The sequence below is a fragment of the Heliangelus exortis genome, chromosome 6 (genome assembly GCF_036169615.1).
Source record: "Heliangelus exortis chromosome 6, bHelExo1.hap1, whole genome shotgun sequence".
Taxonomy (NCBI): domain Eukaryota; kingdom Metazoa; phylum Chordata; class Aves; order Apodiformes; family Trochilidae; genus Heliangelus; species Heliangelus exortis.
Genome location: NC_092427.1, coordinates 31,828,141 through 31,844,924, shown reverse-complemented (window position 1 = coordinate 31,844,924; position 16,784 = coordinate 31,828,141). Strand labels below are relative to the sequence as shown.

At 59.9% G+C, this 16,784-nt stretch overlaps 3 protein-coding genes across 8 annotated transcripts in view; 2 read left to right on the top strand and 1 right to left on the bottom strand.

Moving 5' to 3' along the window:
• STK36 (serine/threonine kinase 36) overlaps positions 1–3,023 on the top strand; it is a 38,556-nt gene extending 35,533 nt beyond the window's left edge. For 2 of the 3 annotated variants that reach the window (XM_071747689.1, XM_071747688.1), the window contains 3 exons: positions 720–790; positions 1,363–1,445; positions 2,120–3,023. In XM_071747689.1, coding sequence (XP_071603790.1) covers positions 720–790; positions 1,363–1,445; positions 2,120–2,261 — 296 coding nt within the window. In that variant the 3' untranslated portion in view covers positions 2,262–3,023. Of the gene's footprint in view, positions 1–719; positions 791–1,362; positions 1,446–2,095 lie in introns of all 3 variants that reach the window. The other variant, XM_071747687.1, reaches the window with a different exon arrangement.
• A 180-nt stretch (positions 3,024–3,203) lies between these two features.
• On the top strand, positions 3,204–9,929 carry PRKAG3 (protein kinase AMP-activated non-catalytic subunit gamma 3). Of its 4 annotated transcripts, none has more exons than XM_071747678.1 (13): positions 3,204–3,321; positions 3,551–4,645; positions 5,545–5,581; positions 5,900–6,141; positions 6,226–6,307; positions 6,394–6,452; positions 6,728–6,773; positions 6,902–6,956; positions 7,046–7,172; positions 7,272–7,437; positions 7,589–7,626; positions 7,860–8,006; positions 8,091–9,929. In XM_071747678.1, exons 2-13 carry the CDS (start codon positions 4,613–4,615, stop codon positions 8,205–8,207), a joined length of 1,149 nt encoding a protein of 382 aa, XP_071603779.1. In that variant the 5' UTR covers positions 3,204–3,321; positions 3,551–4,612; the 3' UTR covers positions 8,208–9,929. The 4 variants fall into 4 exon arrangements, with proteins under 4 accessions (XP_071603779.1, XP_071603778.1, XP_071603781.1 ...); XM_071747677.1 differs by having other exon boundaries at positions 7,251–7,437; XM_071747680.1 differs by lacking the exons at positions 3,204–3,321; positions 3,551–4,645; positions 5,545–5,581; positions 6,902–6,956 and having other exon boundaries at positions 5,953–6,141; positions 6,957–7,172.
• A 621-nt stretch (positions 9,930–10,550) lies between these two features.
• Positions 10,551–16,003, bottom strand: CYP27A1 (cytochrome P450 family 27 subfamily A member 1). The gene is made up of 9 exons (XM_071747676.1): positions 15,735–16,003; positions 13,429–13,619; positions 12,965–13,164; positions 12,663–12,860; positions 12,370–12,530; positions 11,858–12,024; positions 11,503–11,584; positions 11,215–11,415; positions 10,551–11,117 (listed from the first exon to the last, which is right to left on the bottom strand). The coding sequence occupies exons 1-9, from the start codon at positions 15,966–15,968 to the stop codon at positions 10,992–10,994; spliced, it is 1,560 nt and encodes a 519-aa protein (XP_071603777.1). The 5' UTR covers positions 15,969–16,003; the 3' UTR covers positions 10,551–10,991.
• Between the last annotated feature and the right edge of the window lie 781 nt (positions 16,004–16,784).

Here is a 16,784-nt window from a genome sequence, read left to right as displayed (position 1 = left end):
AGGCCTTGGAGGAACTGGAGCCTGATCAGTGCAGTCAGACAATTGGCTCTTCTTCAAGGTGACCTCCCAGTGCTCAGGACCAGTACATCTTACATGTGTCTGTCCCTTTCGCTCACACCACTATTGGGCTCAGTCTGTTCCTGCCTTGCCCTCTGTCAGGGATGGAGACCAGGCCTCAGCCCATGTCAAGCTCTGGATGCGTGCATGCAGGGAGAAAGTGATGCACTGGGAATTGGCAGCTGAGGTGCTGTGCAAGCAGGAGGTTGCCTGAGCTGCCCTCCTCTGGGAAAGAGGCTGCTGACAGAAAAGCTGCTCTACATTTGCACTGTAGGAACTTTCGCTGGTGCAGCCCAAATCAGGTACTGCTCTTGGCAGGCACCAAGCTCAGGGGGACATCCAGTTTGGTCTAGTTTGGCAAATCTCGTGTTGTCCCAGTTTCCCTGCTTAGCAGAGCCTGCTGCACAGCATGCCTGGCTCCCAGGGAGGAAGGCAGGCACTGCAGCAACCCACGTGCTGGCACTCACTGGTGTTTGCTTGAACAAAGGGTGAACGCCCTCAGTTTACCCCCTGTTTGCTGGGGCTCAGGCACGTGTTCCAGCAGTTATTGCATAGCATGTACTGCACAGTGAGTTCACTTGCATACCTCAAGCTGGGAAGGTTTAACTCTCTGCTAACTTGGTTGTTCATTCTTTCGTCTTGTCTTCTGTGTCACTTCTCAGGTCTGGAGCTACTGAAGAACTGGTGTGTCAAAGGATACCACACTGGGGCAGGGACGGATTTGGCCCAGATGGTGTGTATGGCTGTGGGTGAGCCAGGGGAGAGGTAGTTGGTTGCTTGGGCAGAGATCCTGCATGTTCTGCTTCCTGTGTCTCCTGCCCTACTTGTTTGGCCTCCTCTTCTCTCTCTGCCAAGGCCTTCAGGAGTCTGGAAAAAAGCACTTTTCTCTCTCCCACCAACACAAAGTCCACCCAGTATATCAGATCTGCAAGTACTTTACACTTGAATATCCTCGGGTGCACTGGGCACAGCCCTGCATATTTGGCACGTGGCCTGCCCTTTATTCCTTTACGCGAGGAAGCCATCTCCTTCTGTCACTTCTGAGCCTTACAGAAGGCTGATCCAGTGAAAGAAACCCACTCTTTTGACCTCGAGATGCATTGCTCCCACTTACAGCAGAGGGATTCATTAAGCAGAGAGCAAGGACTGCTCTGTTTGCTATTTTGGGAACAGTGACGATGCACAGCATTGTGAGGCAGTTCAAGCTGAAGTGCACTAGGGCGGCCTACAGCAGAGTCCAGCAGGCTTGAGGGATTTTTGCCATCACTTAAATACCCATTCAGTTGTCTTTCTCTCATCCTGCAGTGGTCGTTGCTAAAGTCTTTCTTCCCCCAGAAGAGCAGCATTCAATGGAATAGCTTCAGCAAACTGGAACTGGGCAGACTGGGGTGAGTTTGCATTGGCCATGACGTGTGATGTTCACTGTGTGACTTTAGGACTGGTGTCCTGACAGAGAATTGGTAGCAGGGAAAGCAGCTTTAAGAGGAGTGTAGGAGGTTGGTTTGCAGGCTCTGAAGCCAGCCCTACACTCTCTGAAGAGCCAGCTGGTGGGGCTGGAATGTCTATGCGACTGGGCATGCCTCCTTGGCACTGTATGCTCAGCTCAGATGGGAGTGAGGCCTGAAACAGTCAGACTGGGTGATGTTTGGGGTTGTCATGGTTAGGACACACTGACAGAGACCCACACAGCTTTGGTGGGCTCTGATATGGCCAGCAGTGAGCAGAGGCTCTCAGCGGCAGTGTGGGCCAGGGGGAACAGTGAGGCCTTTGGGTCTGATGCACTCTGCCAGCTTCCCCAAGCAAAGCTGGGTTGCAAAATGGGTGCTGCTGATCCTGCAGGGGGGTGGAGGACTGGGGTTTGTCTGGGTGAGCCAAAGTAGAGAGTAGGACAAGCTGTGACAATAAAGCAGTGCTGCCTGGAATGGGAGATTGAGTAGGTAAGCCTGGCAGGCCCTATCTCTGTGTCTGTGTATAATGATACTGCAGATGAATGTTGCACCATGGCCCCTTTGGATCCTTTCTGACTGTCCCCAAGTAGAATGGGGTCTCCTTTCTCCTGCAGTACACTCCTCCCTTCAGCTGGTGAGGACCCCACGAGATGCCTGGAGCCTAGCCCTACTCAGGGCTTACCTCTCAACATGTGCACTGGTGGAGCCAAACAGAAACCTGATGGTAGCCTCTTGGACACCACCCTGGCCATGTGACCAGGCAGCTGCCATCCCTTCTTGAAGACACCTCATCCTACCTCAAAGGAAGAGACGGGAGCTGGCTCTGGAGAATAAAGACTGTGGGAGCCCCCTGTGCTGCACGGTTGCCTGTGGGGTTGTTTTCAGAGAGGAATGTTTTACTGTGCAAAAAGGAGAGCTGTGTGACTTCCATTTTTAAAACAAATAGCAAAGCCTGCGCAAGTGGGGTTTGTCTGGCCTTTGTCCTAGGTTGCTCTTGAAGCCTGATGTGGTGGTGGTTTCTTTGCTGTGTGGGAGTTGGCTGAGCTTGGAGTCAGCCTGGCCTTCCCATCTCTGAGCCTTTGCTCACTTGTCGACTCTGTGCTCCTGTCCTGAGCTGCTGGGAGCTGCCTCTGCCCTGCTGCATCCTGGCCCCTGGAGAAAAATCACGTCCACCACCTGGCTCCTCTGGAAGGAGCAGGGCTTGGGATTTTCAACTGACCCTTTTCATCTTTTCTGAATGCCTGTGCCAACATGCTGCCCTTCCCCCAACCCTGGGGTCTGGGAGAAACTTTGGGCTTGCACATTGCTGTTCAAGAGAGACCACAGGTACCAGCATGGCTCTACTTTGTCATGAGGACAGTAGGGCTGCGAGGGAGCATCCTCTCAGGCTTTCAGCTCTTCCAAGTGACTTGCAGCATGTGTGTGGGGACTGCAGACTGGTGCTCTTCTCCTGGGCTCTGCTCTCTATTTTCCCTTTGTTTCTCAAGGATTTCTATTAAAGTTTAACACTCAGCTATTCTCCTGGCCTCCATCTTCCTCCATTTCTCTGACCTGTTTGGGTCATGTGGGCAGCTTGTCTCTGCCCCAGGCAGAGCCTGCTTCACCAGGCTCTGGTACAGGAAGGGTTTGTGCCACCACCCTGCCATATCCAATGCTTCCTTTGTAGAACTGGCGGTTGTTCTTGCTGTCCCATGGCAGGTCTGGGGAGCAGTTGCCAGTGGAGCTGCTTGCTGGGTTCTGCTTTTTGTTCTGTGAAATCTGCAGGTCGTTAACCATGGGGGACAGAGCAGCCCAGCCTTGCACTAGGGAAAGAAAGGTATGGGTCCCCTCACTGGTTTTGGATTTTGTTCCCCCTCAGCCTAGCAGGGGGGTGCTGGGCACTTGGGGAAGGTAGCTTGGGGCCAGGGGAGGTGCTGAGCCCCTTGTGTGAGCCCTGGGGCTTGCAGAAAGCCCTCCCCCCTTCCCCACAGCCCCCCGCCCGGAACTAGGCCCTGTTTCTCTGGTCTCCTTGGTGACAATCTCATCTCTCCTCGGCTTCTCTCCAGCACCTGAAAATAGCTGCCGAAAGTGGAGATGCCTGCTGCCATCCCTGCTGTCAGTACCCAGCAGTGGCCAGGCTGGAGCCAGGCTGCCCGGTTCGGTGCAGCTGTGTGGACCTGGACCCATCCCACCCCTGCACTGCTGCAGGGCAAGGGCCACTGGGACTGGGGCAGCTGCTGTGTTCTCCTGTCACCCCAACCCTGCTGGCCTATCCCCAGCACTGAGCCACCTGCCTTATCCCTTCTCTTTTTCTCTGCCTTGGGGTGGCACCAGAGAAACTGGGCTTTGTTCCTTGCTACCCCGGCACAGGCTGAGGTCCGGCTGTCCCCCAGGAGCCAGCTGGAGCCACTTTGTCCCCTTGGCCTGGCAGCCACCAGCCTGCTTGCCCACAGCTACTCCCGAGCCGGCACGGCAGCAGGCCAAAAGGTTATTTGAACCTTCCTGAAATAGAAACGGAGCCGGGACAGAGCAGAGAGCAGCCGGGGAAGGAGGGAAGGAGGTTCCTCCGCAGGCGTGGGCTGCTCCCGATGTGACCAAGGTGGCTGGACCGCAGCAGGACTCCTGGCAGGACAGCAGGGCTAGGGCAGCACCCGGGGAAAAGTGTCCCCAGCTACTGTAGCTGTTGCCAAGACCCTGGCTGGAGCCAGGCCTTCTCCAGCACCCCCAAGGGAGTGGGGGGGGATGCTGTGTCCCCCACCTGCTCCTGCTGCAGGAAAGGGTGGGGGCAGCACCTGGGTGGGCTGAGCCGCATCCTGGCAGGCGCTGAGCTCCTGTATTGGAGCAGGGGAACAGGTTTTCTGCCCCCAGCCATCTCTCCATCTTACCCCTCCCTCTTGTCCCCAGGGAGAGAGCTGTCCCCGGGGCCATGACCATCCCCTCCAGCCTGGTGGTGCAGCAGCCCCGGGTGCTGCACGGTGGGGACAGTGGTGGCGGCTGTGTGTGTGTGTGTGTGTGTTTGTGTGTCCGCGGCGGTGGCGGGGGCATGGCTGGCATTGCTCGCTGACACCCTATCTGCCAGGACCCGGCCAGCCGCGGGCCCAGAATAGCAGCGCTGCCCCGCAGTCAGCATGGAGCAGCTCCCCGGCCCCGCTGGGTTCCAGGTACTGCCGGGACGGGTACGGGGGCCCGGTTCAACAGCCCCCTGCTTGGGGACAGGACGCCCTTTTGGGTGGGGGGAGGGCGGGGGTCCGTCACCCCCTTCCAATGGCCAGGCAGCCATGGGGATGGGGACACTGGGCGCAGCCTGCCCTGCCTGCCTGTCCCCAGCCCCTTGGGAAGGGTTGAGGGACGTTGGCGTAGGGTCGCTTCCTTCATGGATTTGTCTCTGGGCTCCGTGGGGACCAGTCTCAGTGCCTTAATTACTGTAGGGTGGTTTGTAAACATTGGCTCTGCTGGTGGGCTTGTGTTCCAGGGTTGCCCTTCCAGCTGCATGTGTGCTTTGTTGTGGAAGGGTCTCCTGGGGATTGGGGTACACAGGGTCAGCTGGCTGGCCATGCTGGCCTCCTTCCTGACTGTGGCTGCCCCCTTTGTTATTGTAGGGTATCCTGGGACAGATCTGGTTCTTGGGGCACAGGTGGGGCTGGTGGGGCTCCTGGCATGGGAGAAAGCAGGGCCAGGGTTTACACCTTAGGTTTGGAAGAGTGAGAAGATGGGTGCGGAGCTGCTGTGGGATGCACTTGGCTCTGACAGGAGACAAAGGAGCTGGGGGGTCTTGCTTTTCCCTGCCCTGGCACAGGGACCCCTGCTGTCCTCCCGAAACTGGGGCACAAACTGGGAGTCCTGGGCTGGAGCCACCATGGAGGTGGAAGGCTCTGGGGGTCCTGGGTGGGTGGGTGGCTCCCCAGAGGGATGGGGCCTGTAATGCCCACCCTGAAAGGAAGGTCCCGTCTGCCTGGCTTAGAGGGGGCCAGGGCAGCTTGGTGTGAGCAGGTAGCAGCAGTGGGTGAGGGAGAGGCCAGACTGGCTTCTGCTGACACCCCCTTGCTGTGTGCCCCCTCAGGTGGCACTGCTGGATGACGTCTGCCCCAAGGAGGAAGGTGGGTAGCATACAGTGCCTAGGAGGGAGGGATAATGAGTGCATGTGTTCTCTGCCCACCCTGTTATATACCCTTTGTTGCCCCACTCCTCAGTTCCTTCCAGCAGCTCCTGGTGCTCCGCAGGCTGGAGAGCCACAGCGCTGTCTGATTCCCTGTGGAGTGGGAATCGGGGGGGGGGGGTGGGGGCGGGGGAAAAGGGGGTTGTTGTTTTCAGGGAGCATCCCTTCCTACAGCATCCCCTTGCACTGGCTAGACAGGAGGGAGCTGAAATCTGGAAGCTCAGCTCACTGGCCAGGGTTGAGGCAAGTTTGTCTTTAGGGTTTCTGGAGGCTCTGTGCCCCAGGGATGATAAGGAGGAGGAGGAAGAGGAGAAAGAGGACAGGCAGAGGAGCTCAAGACCTGTCACCTTCATGCTGGGCAATGAGGTGCTGGGAGTGGGCCCAGAGAGTGAATTTCAGAGCCCTGATTCTGAGGTCTACATGCACTTCATGAGGAGCCACTGCTGCTACGATGCCATCCCCACCAGTTGCAAGCTTGTTGTCTTCGACATCTCCCTGGAGGTGACAAAGTGGAAGATCAGTGGGGATGGGCAGGGAGGGAGGAGGCTTGGAGGCCCCCTGACCCCCTCCCCACTCCACTGGCAGATCAAGAAAGCCTTTGTGGCACTGGTGGCCAATGGGGTGCGTGCTGCCCCGCTCTGGGACAGCAAGACACAGAGCTTTGTGGGTGAGTCCTGGCAGTGCCACCAGGCCCCTTCTCCTACCTGTCAGCAAGGGGTGTGGGCAGTGCTGCCAGCCCCTGTGTCTCCACAGGGATGCTCACCATCACTGACTTTATCAACATCCTTCACCGCTACTACCGCTCGCCCTTGGTGAGTGTGTCTGGGAGAGCATGGAGAGTTGGGGTGGGCACGGGGCAGGGAAGGGCTGTTCCCACCTTGCCTAGTCCCTTCTTCATCACTAGACTGTGAGTGAGGAGTGTTCTGGGCCAGCCCAGTGTCTCCTTAGTGCCCTTCTGCCCATCATCCAAGGGGTGATCCCTGCACTGTGGTTGATAGGCTGGAATCCTTGAGGAACAGGGTAGTACCCTGACGTCCCCTCAGGCCCGCATGAGGCCACCGTGACCAAGGCATCTCTCTGCCCTCAGGTTCAGATCTATGAGGTGGAGGAGCACAAGATTGAGACCTGGAGAGGTAAAAAGTGGGGGATGATGTGGGTGACGGGGCTGGGAATGTTGTGCTGGGCATGGAGTGTCTCTGGGATGTGCAGGGCTGCATGAGGGGGCTGGTAGACCCCCACTTCCACCTTTCTCCCTCGGCAGAGGTGTACTTGCAAGGCTCCCTCAAGCCGCTGGTCTACATCTCCCCGAGCAATAGGTGAGCGTCTGCCAGCTGGGGGAGAGTTCACCCCATGGGTGCCCAGGATACAGCCCTAGCTCCCCCCACGGTGTTCCCATCACCCGCAGCCTCTTCGATGCTGTCTACTCCCTGATCAAGCACAAGATCCACCGCCTGCCTGTCATCGAGCCCATCTCGGGCAACGTCCTGCACATCCTGACACACAAGCGCATCCTCAAGTTCCTCCACATCTTTGTGAGTGCTGGGGCTGCACATGCACACACATGCTGGATGTGTAGGAGCACAGTCAAGGGCGTGAAGGTGCCAGCTCAGCCCTGTCCTGTCCCACTGCAGGGCTCCACTCTCCCCAAGCCACGCTTCCTGAAGAAAACAGTGCAGGAGCTGTGTGTCGGCACCTTCCGTGATGTGGCCGTGGTACCTGAGACCGCCCCCGTCTACACTGCCCTGGAGATCTTTGTGGACCGCCGTGTGTCTGCCCTGCCTGTCATCAATGATGCTGGTACCTGGGGAGGGGACCAGAGACTTCCCCCATATCCTTCTGATGGTGGCTCCAGCCCATTCCCACCCAGCCATCACCCCCTCCAGTTAGCCCAGCTCTTGGGGTGCAGGGGGAGGACCCTCCCCAGCCCCTGAGCTTTCTCTCCTTGCAGGGCAAGTGGTCGGCCTCTACTCCAGGTTTGATGTTATTGTAAGTACCCTGTGTGTCTGCACATCTGGGTGCTAGTGCAGCCCCTTGCACACCGCTGGGGAGGTGCTCACATGCCTGCATGAAAAAAGACCCATGCAGACACACCCCACATGCACTGATGCCCCAGTGAAGATCTTCCCTGTGTGTCATGGGGGCTCAGTGTCCTCCTTGGTGCCAGCACGATGGGCTGTGAGGACACACAGGGGCACTGAGCAGGGACACCTCTCCCTCAGCATCTGGCAGCCCAGAAGACCTACAACAACCTGGACATCAGTGTGCGGGATGCACTGCGGCAGCGCACGACCTGCCTGGAAGGGGTCCTCACCTGCTACCCCCATGAAACCATGGAGGACATCATTGATCGCATCACCAAGGAGCAGGTGAGCAGCCAGGGTACCTTGTGCCAGCACCAGCCCCCCCCCGCCTACTGCCTGACCTGTCTAATGCTCTGCTTGTGCCCATAGGTCCATCGCCTGGTTCTGGTGGATGAGAACCAGTACCCACGGGGCATTGTCTCCCTCTCCGATATCCTTCAAGCCCTTGTGCTCACTCCTGCAGGTATCGATGCTCTTAACTCTTAGCCCACGATGCTCCATCTTTATCCACTTGCACCCTCCATTTCTCTCCACTTCAGGTAGGTTCTGTCCCCTCCTTGCCACTGGGTGACCCTGCATTTTCACCTTCCTGCCCAAGCCACCTGCCTCCACCCCAGCCAAACCAACCCAGGGGGTAAAGGAAGCTGGGGGTTGGGGTGTGGCAGCACTGGGTGCCCAGGTGGAATGGCAGGACTTGGATGCTGCTTGTCCCTGGGGACACAAGGATCACAGGGGATTCCTTCTGGGGTCCTGATCCCTGGCGTCCATAAAGAAGGATGAGGGCACCTGCCACAGTGACACTCCCGGACTCTCATCCAGGCAGCATGTAGGTTTTGCAGGTCCTTGGGCTTTGAGCTGGATGAAGCTTTTGGGGCTTAACACAAACCAGGCAGAAAGCCCCTTTTTGACCTTGTCTCAGAGTCCCCCCTGAGACCTAAGAACCTCCAGTGACATTCCTGGGGGACACAGAGGGGAGAGACCCCCATTCACACACCCCAGACATGCTGCCTACCACTAGCCATGTACACAGTGTGGCCAACCCATGGGCCAGCTCCATGGATAAGGCTCACTCCTGGGTCATGCTGGGATTGCATGGCCTGGCCACCTGTGCCTGGCTCCACTTGCCCACTGCCTGGTGAGTCTGCAGTGGCAATGGGTGGACACAGTGCTGGCACCCACCATTTAGGAGTGAACCAGGGAGGGGGGAGCTGGTCCCAGTGCCCAGATGCTTCCCAAAGGTAATGATGCTTTTTTGGGGCAGTGGTGAGGAATGGGCTTGGGACAGCCTCGTGCTCACCAGTTCCCCCAGCAGCGCTCTGTTGCTCCATACAGAAGGGGACTGGAAGTGGTGTGTATCGACCAAACCAGATGTGGGATCCGATTTCCCCATCACACACAGTGCCTTTGCTCACCCCATCCCTGATACCCACAGGGGTAGCTGTGTCAGGAAGTGTAGGGGAGGCCACTAGGGTGTCCTAGAGCTTGGGCACAAGACAGGGATGGACACAAGACCCTGCTGTCCCCTGAGTCAGGTCAGAGGGCCATGCCACAGGGTGCCCAGCCCAGTACCCACTGGGGGATTATGGCCTTGCATGCTCTCTTGCCCCACAGGCACCAACGAATCCTTGCTCTGAAGACATCAGGGAAGTGGCCCTGGAGCTGAGGAGGGAGACTCAGGCCAGTGAGGCTCTCCATGGGGAGGAACCTGCCTGCCCACACTGGTCCTGGGGCTCGACTTGAGTCCAGGGCCAGATCCTGCCAGCCTTGGCGAGTCAGGGAGCAGGGAAAAGGGGGCCCAGGGGTGCCTCCTGCCAGCAAGCACTTGGTGATGCTCAAAAGGCACAGTGCCAGAGGAGCCCTGCCATGACCGCAGCTGGACACGGGGACTTGCATGGATGGCTTTGGCGGACTCAGCCACCCGGCTCCCATCGAACTGCTGGATTCAAACCCTTCAGCCACTGCTCCCTTACCCTGGTGAGCACGATCCTGCTGGCTGTGCCTGGTAGCGCAGGCTCAGCTGCACACACGGGCTTGTTCATTTTAGGGTCACTCGGGGCTGGAGCTCCTTGGAAGAGGTGCAGCATACGCCAGAACTGGCATCAGGATGAGCACTTGCATGGGGACCCTGTGCACTTTTTGGGGTGGGTGGGGAATATTTATTTGCTGGTCTGTTGAGCCTTGTTGTAATAAAGCAGTCTGCTCCAGGAACTGCTGCCTTGCCTTCCTGGGGTGCAGCTCCCCCAGAGAGAGCAAGGCTGGGAAGGGAATGCCAGCTGCTAAGGAGGGCTGGGGAACCCAGCCGGGGATGCCAGCAAGGGTGGGTTGCCAGCAAGGGTGGTGTGGGCACAGGGTGGCACCTCTGTCCATGGGGTACAGCCAGGGGGACAGAGACATGTGGCATGCAGATTTGGTAGCTCTACTGCAGGGGTGGTGTGTGGGGTCCTGTGATGGTCCTAGATATCAGCCCCGTGTCCTCATCTGGGGACAGGGAGGAGCTGAGCCAATTCTGCCCTGGCTGCTTGGCCTGGAGTGAGTCCTGCTCCCATTCCTGTCACCCCGTATCAGCATCTCAGTGAAATAACAGCTGATAGTGAAAGGTCCTGAGCACTTCACACCCCACCCTGTTCTGGATGGCCCTGCTAGAGGACGCCATACCAGCACCAGGTGGTGACAGGCCTCCTCCCCATCACAGGGGACATGCTATGTTATTGCTCCACTTGCCCAGAGCCAGGGGTAGCCCTGTTCATCAGGATCAAGAGCAAACCCCAAACCCCCACCAGCACTCAACCTTGGATGCAGGAGGGAAAGTGAGGCACAGAGAAGTGGCTGAGACCAAGGTCAGTTTTTCAGAGAGGACCCAGATGTCCTGGCTTCAGGCACAGATCCACACGCAGCTACACAAAGACAGGACGAAGGAGACACTGAATGGCTGCAAGCCCCCTCCCCACTTCCCCCCCTGTCCCGGCAGAGCTCCCAGGTCCCTGACACAGCCCAGATAGGCAGGGGATGGCAGGGACACAATCCCCTGTGGCATGTGAAAGGCACAGCAGTTCCCCAAGCCTCCTGCTGATTTGGGGTAGGGGGATACCAGTGCCCCAGGGGCGATTTGGATGCATTCCTTGTCCCCCCCTATCTTCCCCACAGTGGGGCTGGGAGCTCCCTGGTCCAAGCCAGGCAGGGGGTAGGTGATGGGGGTTTGCCTTCCTGCCCCTCCTGATGGGGCAGTGGAGGTCCCCACTTGGCACCCAGGGTTGGGGGGTGGGCACGCAGTCAGGGGGCCCCTGGGCGAGCAATGAACTCCAGGTTGATGGGCTTGTCGGCCACCAGGACGATGCGGGACACGGATGTCACCTCCACGCCGCGAGGGTCTGGCAGCACCTCAAATGCCTGGATGATCTGTGGGGAGAAAGTGGGTGGCAGTGCCTCAGGAACTCCTTGGGGATGCCATCCCAGCTTGCGGTGAGTTACTTGGGGTGGGGGGGTCCCTGCTCACCCTGGCGAGGGCCAGGTGCATCTCCAGCTCAGCGATCCTGCGGCCAACACAGGCACGGACCCCATAGCCAAATGGGATGGAGCTGAAGGGGTGGTGGGGGGAGCCGTGGCCCCGGAGCCAGCGCTGGGGCAGGAACCGCTCAGGCTCAGGGAAGTAGGTCTCATCGTGGGACATGGCATAGTGTGCCAGGACAAAGAGGGTCTGCAGGGTAAGAAGAGAGGGGTTAATGACCCCTGCCTGGCCCCACTGAGCACAGTGGGGGTTCTCCATGGCACTGCCCCCACTCACATTCTTGGGGAAGAGGTAGTCTCCGATGACAATGTCCTTCTCATAGAAGACCCTGGCATTGGTGGGCACCACGGGGTAGACCCTGGGATATTGGAAGAGATAATGGGGGAACAGGACACACCTGGTGACCCCAGAGGGAGGGAGCCACAGACAGGACAGGGGAGGAGCATCTCCCACTGCTCAGCAGCTCTGTACTCCTCCCCAGGGAGGAGGTGGATGGATGCATTCCTGAAGGACAAAAATCCAGCCCTGCAGCCTGCCAGGCTGGTGCATCCTTCGATGCAGAGGGAGAAGCAACTGCCCCTGGGGAAGGGGCTGGTGACTGGGGCCCTGGGGCAGCAAGGCTGGGCTGTACCTCAGCGTCTCCTTGATAACTGCCCGAAGCATTGGCATCTTGGGGATATCCTCAGCAGCAGGAAACCGGTCAGCAGGCACGACGGCTTTCAGCTCCTGGTACAGGGCCTCCTGGATGCCTGGATCCCGGGAAAGGTGGTACAGGGCCCAAGACAGAGTGTTGGAGGTCTGGGGGAGTGAAGTGCCAGGGGGAGTGAGGGAGATGGAGCTGGCACCTGAGCAGCCTTGTGCCAACATGGAACCAGAGTAGTACCAGACAGCCCCTGTTCCAGTGCACAGGGAGGCTAGGGGTGAGGGGCAATGAGCATGGGGGAAACTGAGTCAGGGAGCAGTGTGGAGGACAGGGTTTGTTATTATTGGTGTTTGATGGTTTGTCCCCTGCCAGGCATCAGCCCCTCAGCCTCAAGCCCAGAGCTCTCAGGGGCTGGGGAGTGAGGCTGAGCATGGCCCTGTGGTTTCCTCTACCAGCACCAAGCTCATGGGATCCCCCAGCTGTGGCTGCCCGGCTCTCACCGTGTCCACGCCGGCCAGCAGCAGCTCGGCCACACTGCCATAGACCTCATCCAAGCTGAGCCTGCCACTGGCCAGCAGGTAGCTCAGGTAGCCAGACACCTCCTTGCCCCGCTCCACCTGCCCCTCCAGCTCCTTCATCTTTCGGTCAATCAGGGTCTTGCCTGCAGGGACAGAGAGCAGGACCCAGCGCTGACAGGGTGAGGGTGGATAAAGGGATGTGTGTCTACCTGACATTTGAGGGTCCCCTGGGAGTCAGATCGTGCTATGCTGGGCTCCCATCATCAACTGCTCACCAAAGGCAAAGATGGTGTCCCAGCTGTCCAGGTAGCGGTCCCAGAAGGGCAGGACCTTGCGGCTCCATCGGGGCAGGACGGTGGCAAAGATGGAGTTCTTGAACATGAGGTTGATGGAGTCAATGAAGCGCTGGGTCTCGGCTGGGACTTGCTGCTTCAGGCAGCCAATGCGGGTCTCGAAGAGGATATAGGAGATCCCTGTGGGGGACAGGCAACGTACAGACCCCCACATGGAAGGGAAGAGTAGGGCAGGGCAGGGGCAAGGGGCAAGGGGCAAGGGGCAAGGGGGAGGACCCCTGTACCTTCCAGGGCGAAGCGGTAGAGCAGGTTGGCCACATCCCCCACCAGCACCCCTGAGGGGCTGCGGCTCCGCTCGTCCCGCAGCCGCACCATCAGGTCCGACACCACCTCGCCAATGGCATCCGCGTACAGCACGGCCTCCGAGGGCTTCAGCAGACGCTTGTTGAGGACCTGGCGCAGGCGGTACCAGCGCTCCCCTTCCCTGTGCAGGGACGGGGCTCAGCGCTGGGGCTGAGGGGGGGGGGGCAGTGCCTGGCAGCAGCTTCCCAATCTCTGGGTGCATTGTCCCCACGCTGGGCTGGGACCACCCTGGGGGTCTTTCCACCCTCCATGGCCCTTCTTCTGTGGGAGAGGGGACAGGCTGCTTGCAGGAGAGGGAGTAATGTGAGGTGCCGCCAGGGCCCTACACCCAAGGAAGGGACAGGAGCTGCCTGTCACCCCAGAGAGCACACAGGACAGTACTCACTCAGTGAAGGGTCCGTAGGGCAGGCGTCGGGTGTCCCGGTGCTCCTTCCACAGGGCCATGTCACTCCGCATGGGGTACTTGCCCTCCTGCCGTAGCAGCTGCTCCAGCACCACTGGGCTCCCAATGTTGATGTTCTCATAATGCCCGAAAGTTGACTTCCAAATAGGGCCATAAATGCGCCGGGACATCAGCTGCGATGTACCAGAACATGAGAGTGAGTGGAACAGGGCCAGCCCTGGGACTGGGATGAGTCCCCCCTGTCCTGATGATTCCTTGCATGTATCCAGCATGCTGTGCATCCATCCCAGGGACCCATAAGCACCCATCCCAGGCATCCCTCAGCACCAGCTGAATGTAAGGACCCATCTCTGTCCCCCCAAGCTGGCACCATCCTCAAAGAGCTCTGGTGTCTGATGTCTCCAGGCTCAGGTCTCCTGGCAGTACTAAGGACACCGGGCACTGACCCCTGGCACAGGCTGGCACATCCCTAACCCACGTTAATGATGCCTGGAGGATCTATTGGATCTTCTGGGGAAGCAAGGCCAAGAGGGGACAGAAGGGACAGAGACAACTGTCCAGCACAGGGACATCAGTTGAGATGTAGGGTCATTGCACCGTCTGTCGGCAGGTCTAAGATCTGCTGCTTCCAGCATGGCTCCAGCTCTGCTCAACTTAGGAACAACAGTCCCAACATTTGTCCTTGAGCCTGCCACTTGATAAGGATGGTTAATGATCAGTGGTGGGAGGGCAGCAGGACACTGCTGCTCTCAGGGCAGGCTGCCAGCCCTGGGGCATAGCCCCAGGGCCATGAGTTCACAAGCCAGCTATAGGACATCCACCAGCATCAGCCTTGCTTTTGGATCCATTGGCTACCATTCCCCTGTCCTTGGCTGCACCCAAGGATGCCATCCTGCCTCCCTGCCAGGGAGCTCTGTAACACCCAAACGTACCTCTTGGGGGAAGCTATTTAGCCCTTTTGCAAGTGGATCTGCACAGGGCCATGTCCAAGGGTGCTTTCCATCCCACCCAGGCACTGCCAGAGCACCTGCAGAGCAGGGCCAAGTCTGGGGTGCTATGGGGGACCCAGCAGGGAAGCCCTGGTCCCGATTCCCTGTGGCTGCGGGGATGCACGTGGTACAATCTCCCTTGGTGACTGACTGCATCGCAGCCTGCGCCTGGATTCAGCTGGATTCGTCACCACGGGGAGACGTTCCTCACGCGTGGTGGCAGAAGGAGGGGGAGGGATGGCCGCCCCGGCTGCTGCAGATGGCTTGCTGGGTGAACATGCTGTGTGGGGCAGCGGGCAACTGTGGCCCAGGTTGAAGCCTGCCCACAGGCATCTGCTGGCAGCTGGGACCTAACACCATGCAGGCCTCACAAAGCAGGACTGAGAGAAGCCAGAGCTGCCAGGATATGGGGAAAGGCACCTCTGGAGCATTCAAGCATCTGTCCGCAAAGCTGGGCTGTGCTTGGAGCCCCAAAGGCAGAAGAGAGAAGCAGGGAACTTTTGTGCCTGCTATCTGAGACATCGATGCCCTGCAACAGCCACCTCTCCAAACAGTAGTGCCTGGTGCTCTGAGGTGCCAAGAAGGCCTGGTCCTGCAATGCTCTCCTGGCCGGTCAGAGCTCCAGGGCATTAGAAGACGCTGCCTGGCTCACAGCCAGCCAAGCCCATTGCTTGCTTCATCCGACGTATGAGGAAGTGTTGACAAAAGAAAACAAACACTTCTGCCGATCCCTCCCCTGCCTGCCTGGGTACCATCTGCCCAAACGCCTGCCTGAGTTCCTGCCCCTGAAACTGTGGCCCCTTCATCTTGTTACGGCCGCGGCAGCTCAGACTGCCTGGGGATGCCAAGACCCCGTGAGCTGCCCCTGAAACCTTTGCCCTCGGCTGCCTGGGATGCCAGAGCAGCCCTGGGCTAGTGGTACCCTCCAGCAACCATCCGGTTCTGCTCTGGCCCCTCTCCGCGCTGCTCGCCCCAGCATCACCCCGCGGTGCAGGGGTGCTCCCCCCGACCCAGCACCTCCTCTCCCGGCCTCGCCGCCCCCGCTCAACTCTGCCTTTACTTGTGGGCTGCTCCCCTCTCACGGAGCCCGTCTCACCCTGCCCCCGGCACGCACCCACTCCCTCCTTTTCAAAGCCCCCCACTCCCCGCGCACAGTATCCTCCCGCCAGCCCACCCGGGAGCTCCTCCACGCCGCGCACTCCTCCCATCCCACCCTCCCCCCGCATCCCTGCAGGGTCTCCAGGCCCCCGCGCCTCCTTCGGCACCCTTCCGCCCCCGGTCCGGGCTGCCCCGGTGCACCTGGAGCCGGTGCGTGTGCAGCAGGTAGCCCCGCAGGAAGAGCCAGACGAAAGTCCGGAGCAACCCCGGCCCCGGTAGCTCCTCTGGTCCTTTCAGCCGCGCCGGCCCCGTCGCCGCCGCCGCCGAGCCCCCGGTCCTGCGCGGCGGCCCCTGGCTGCTGTGCGGCGGCGGCGGGCGGGGGCTCAGGAGTAGCGGCAGCAGCGGCCGCCGGGCCCCGCCGCTCGGGCCCGCCATGCTCTGTCGGCAGCGCACGGGACGGGGCGGGGTAGGGAGGCACCAAGGGTGGTGGGGGGCGGCACCGAGGGCGGTGCAGGGGGCGGCGCGGGGGTGGCAACCGTGCACCGGCACGGGCGACGGCGACGGCACCGGCACCGGGGAAGGCGCGCCGCGAGCTGAGCACCGCGCACTGGCAGCCGAGCATCGCGCCCCAGGTGCTGCGCACCGGGAGCCAGCCCCGGTGCCGGCTGCTCCTCCGGGGTACCGGCTGCTGCACAGGGGGGGATCGGGAACCGAGCAGTGCGTACCGGGCACCTTTTGCCAGCTACTGCATACCTGCTGCTGGGCCGTGGATACCGGCTGCAGCGTACCGGGAGCTGGTTACAGCACACAGGGCATCACGTACTAAACACCGACTACTGTATGTACACTGGACACTGCTCAGAGGCACCACACGCCAGGCACCCAATGTCAGCAGTACCCCGTAGCCTGTACCCGGTGCTGGATGCCACAGGCTGGGCACTGCACAGCAGCACTGTACACCAGGCTGCTGGCAGCCAGCTCTGTCACGGCACAGCAGGTGCAGCATTGTGGGCAAAATGTAACCTGGTATCAGAACTAGGAGCTGCACAACAGGTATTGCACAGGGGCAGTGGGCACTGGGCATGGCTCACCAGGTAGCAGCACCAGCACTGGGCACTGCACTGGCACTGTGCATCGTGTTGTAGGCACTGGGTACCACAGCCTGCACACCACAGCAGCAGCAGGCTCACTGCTGGGCTTGCTCTTCAGGGCTGCTGCCCCTCCTGCCCTGGGCCCTTCTGCCATGTCCCT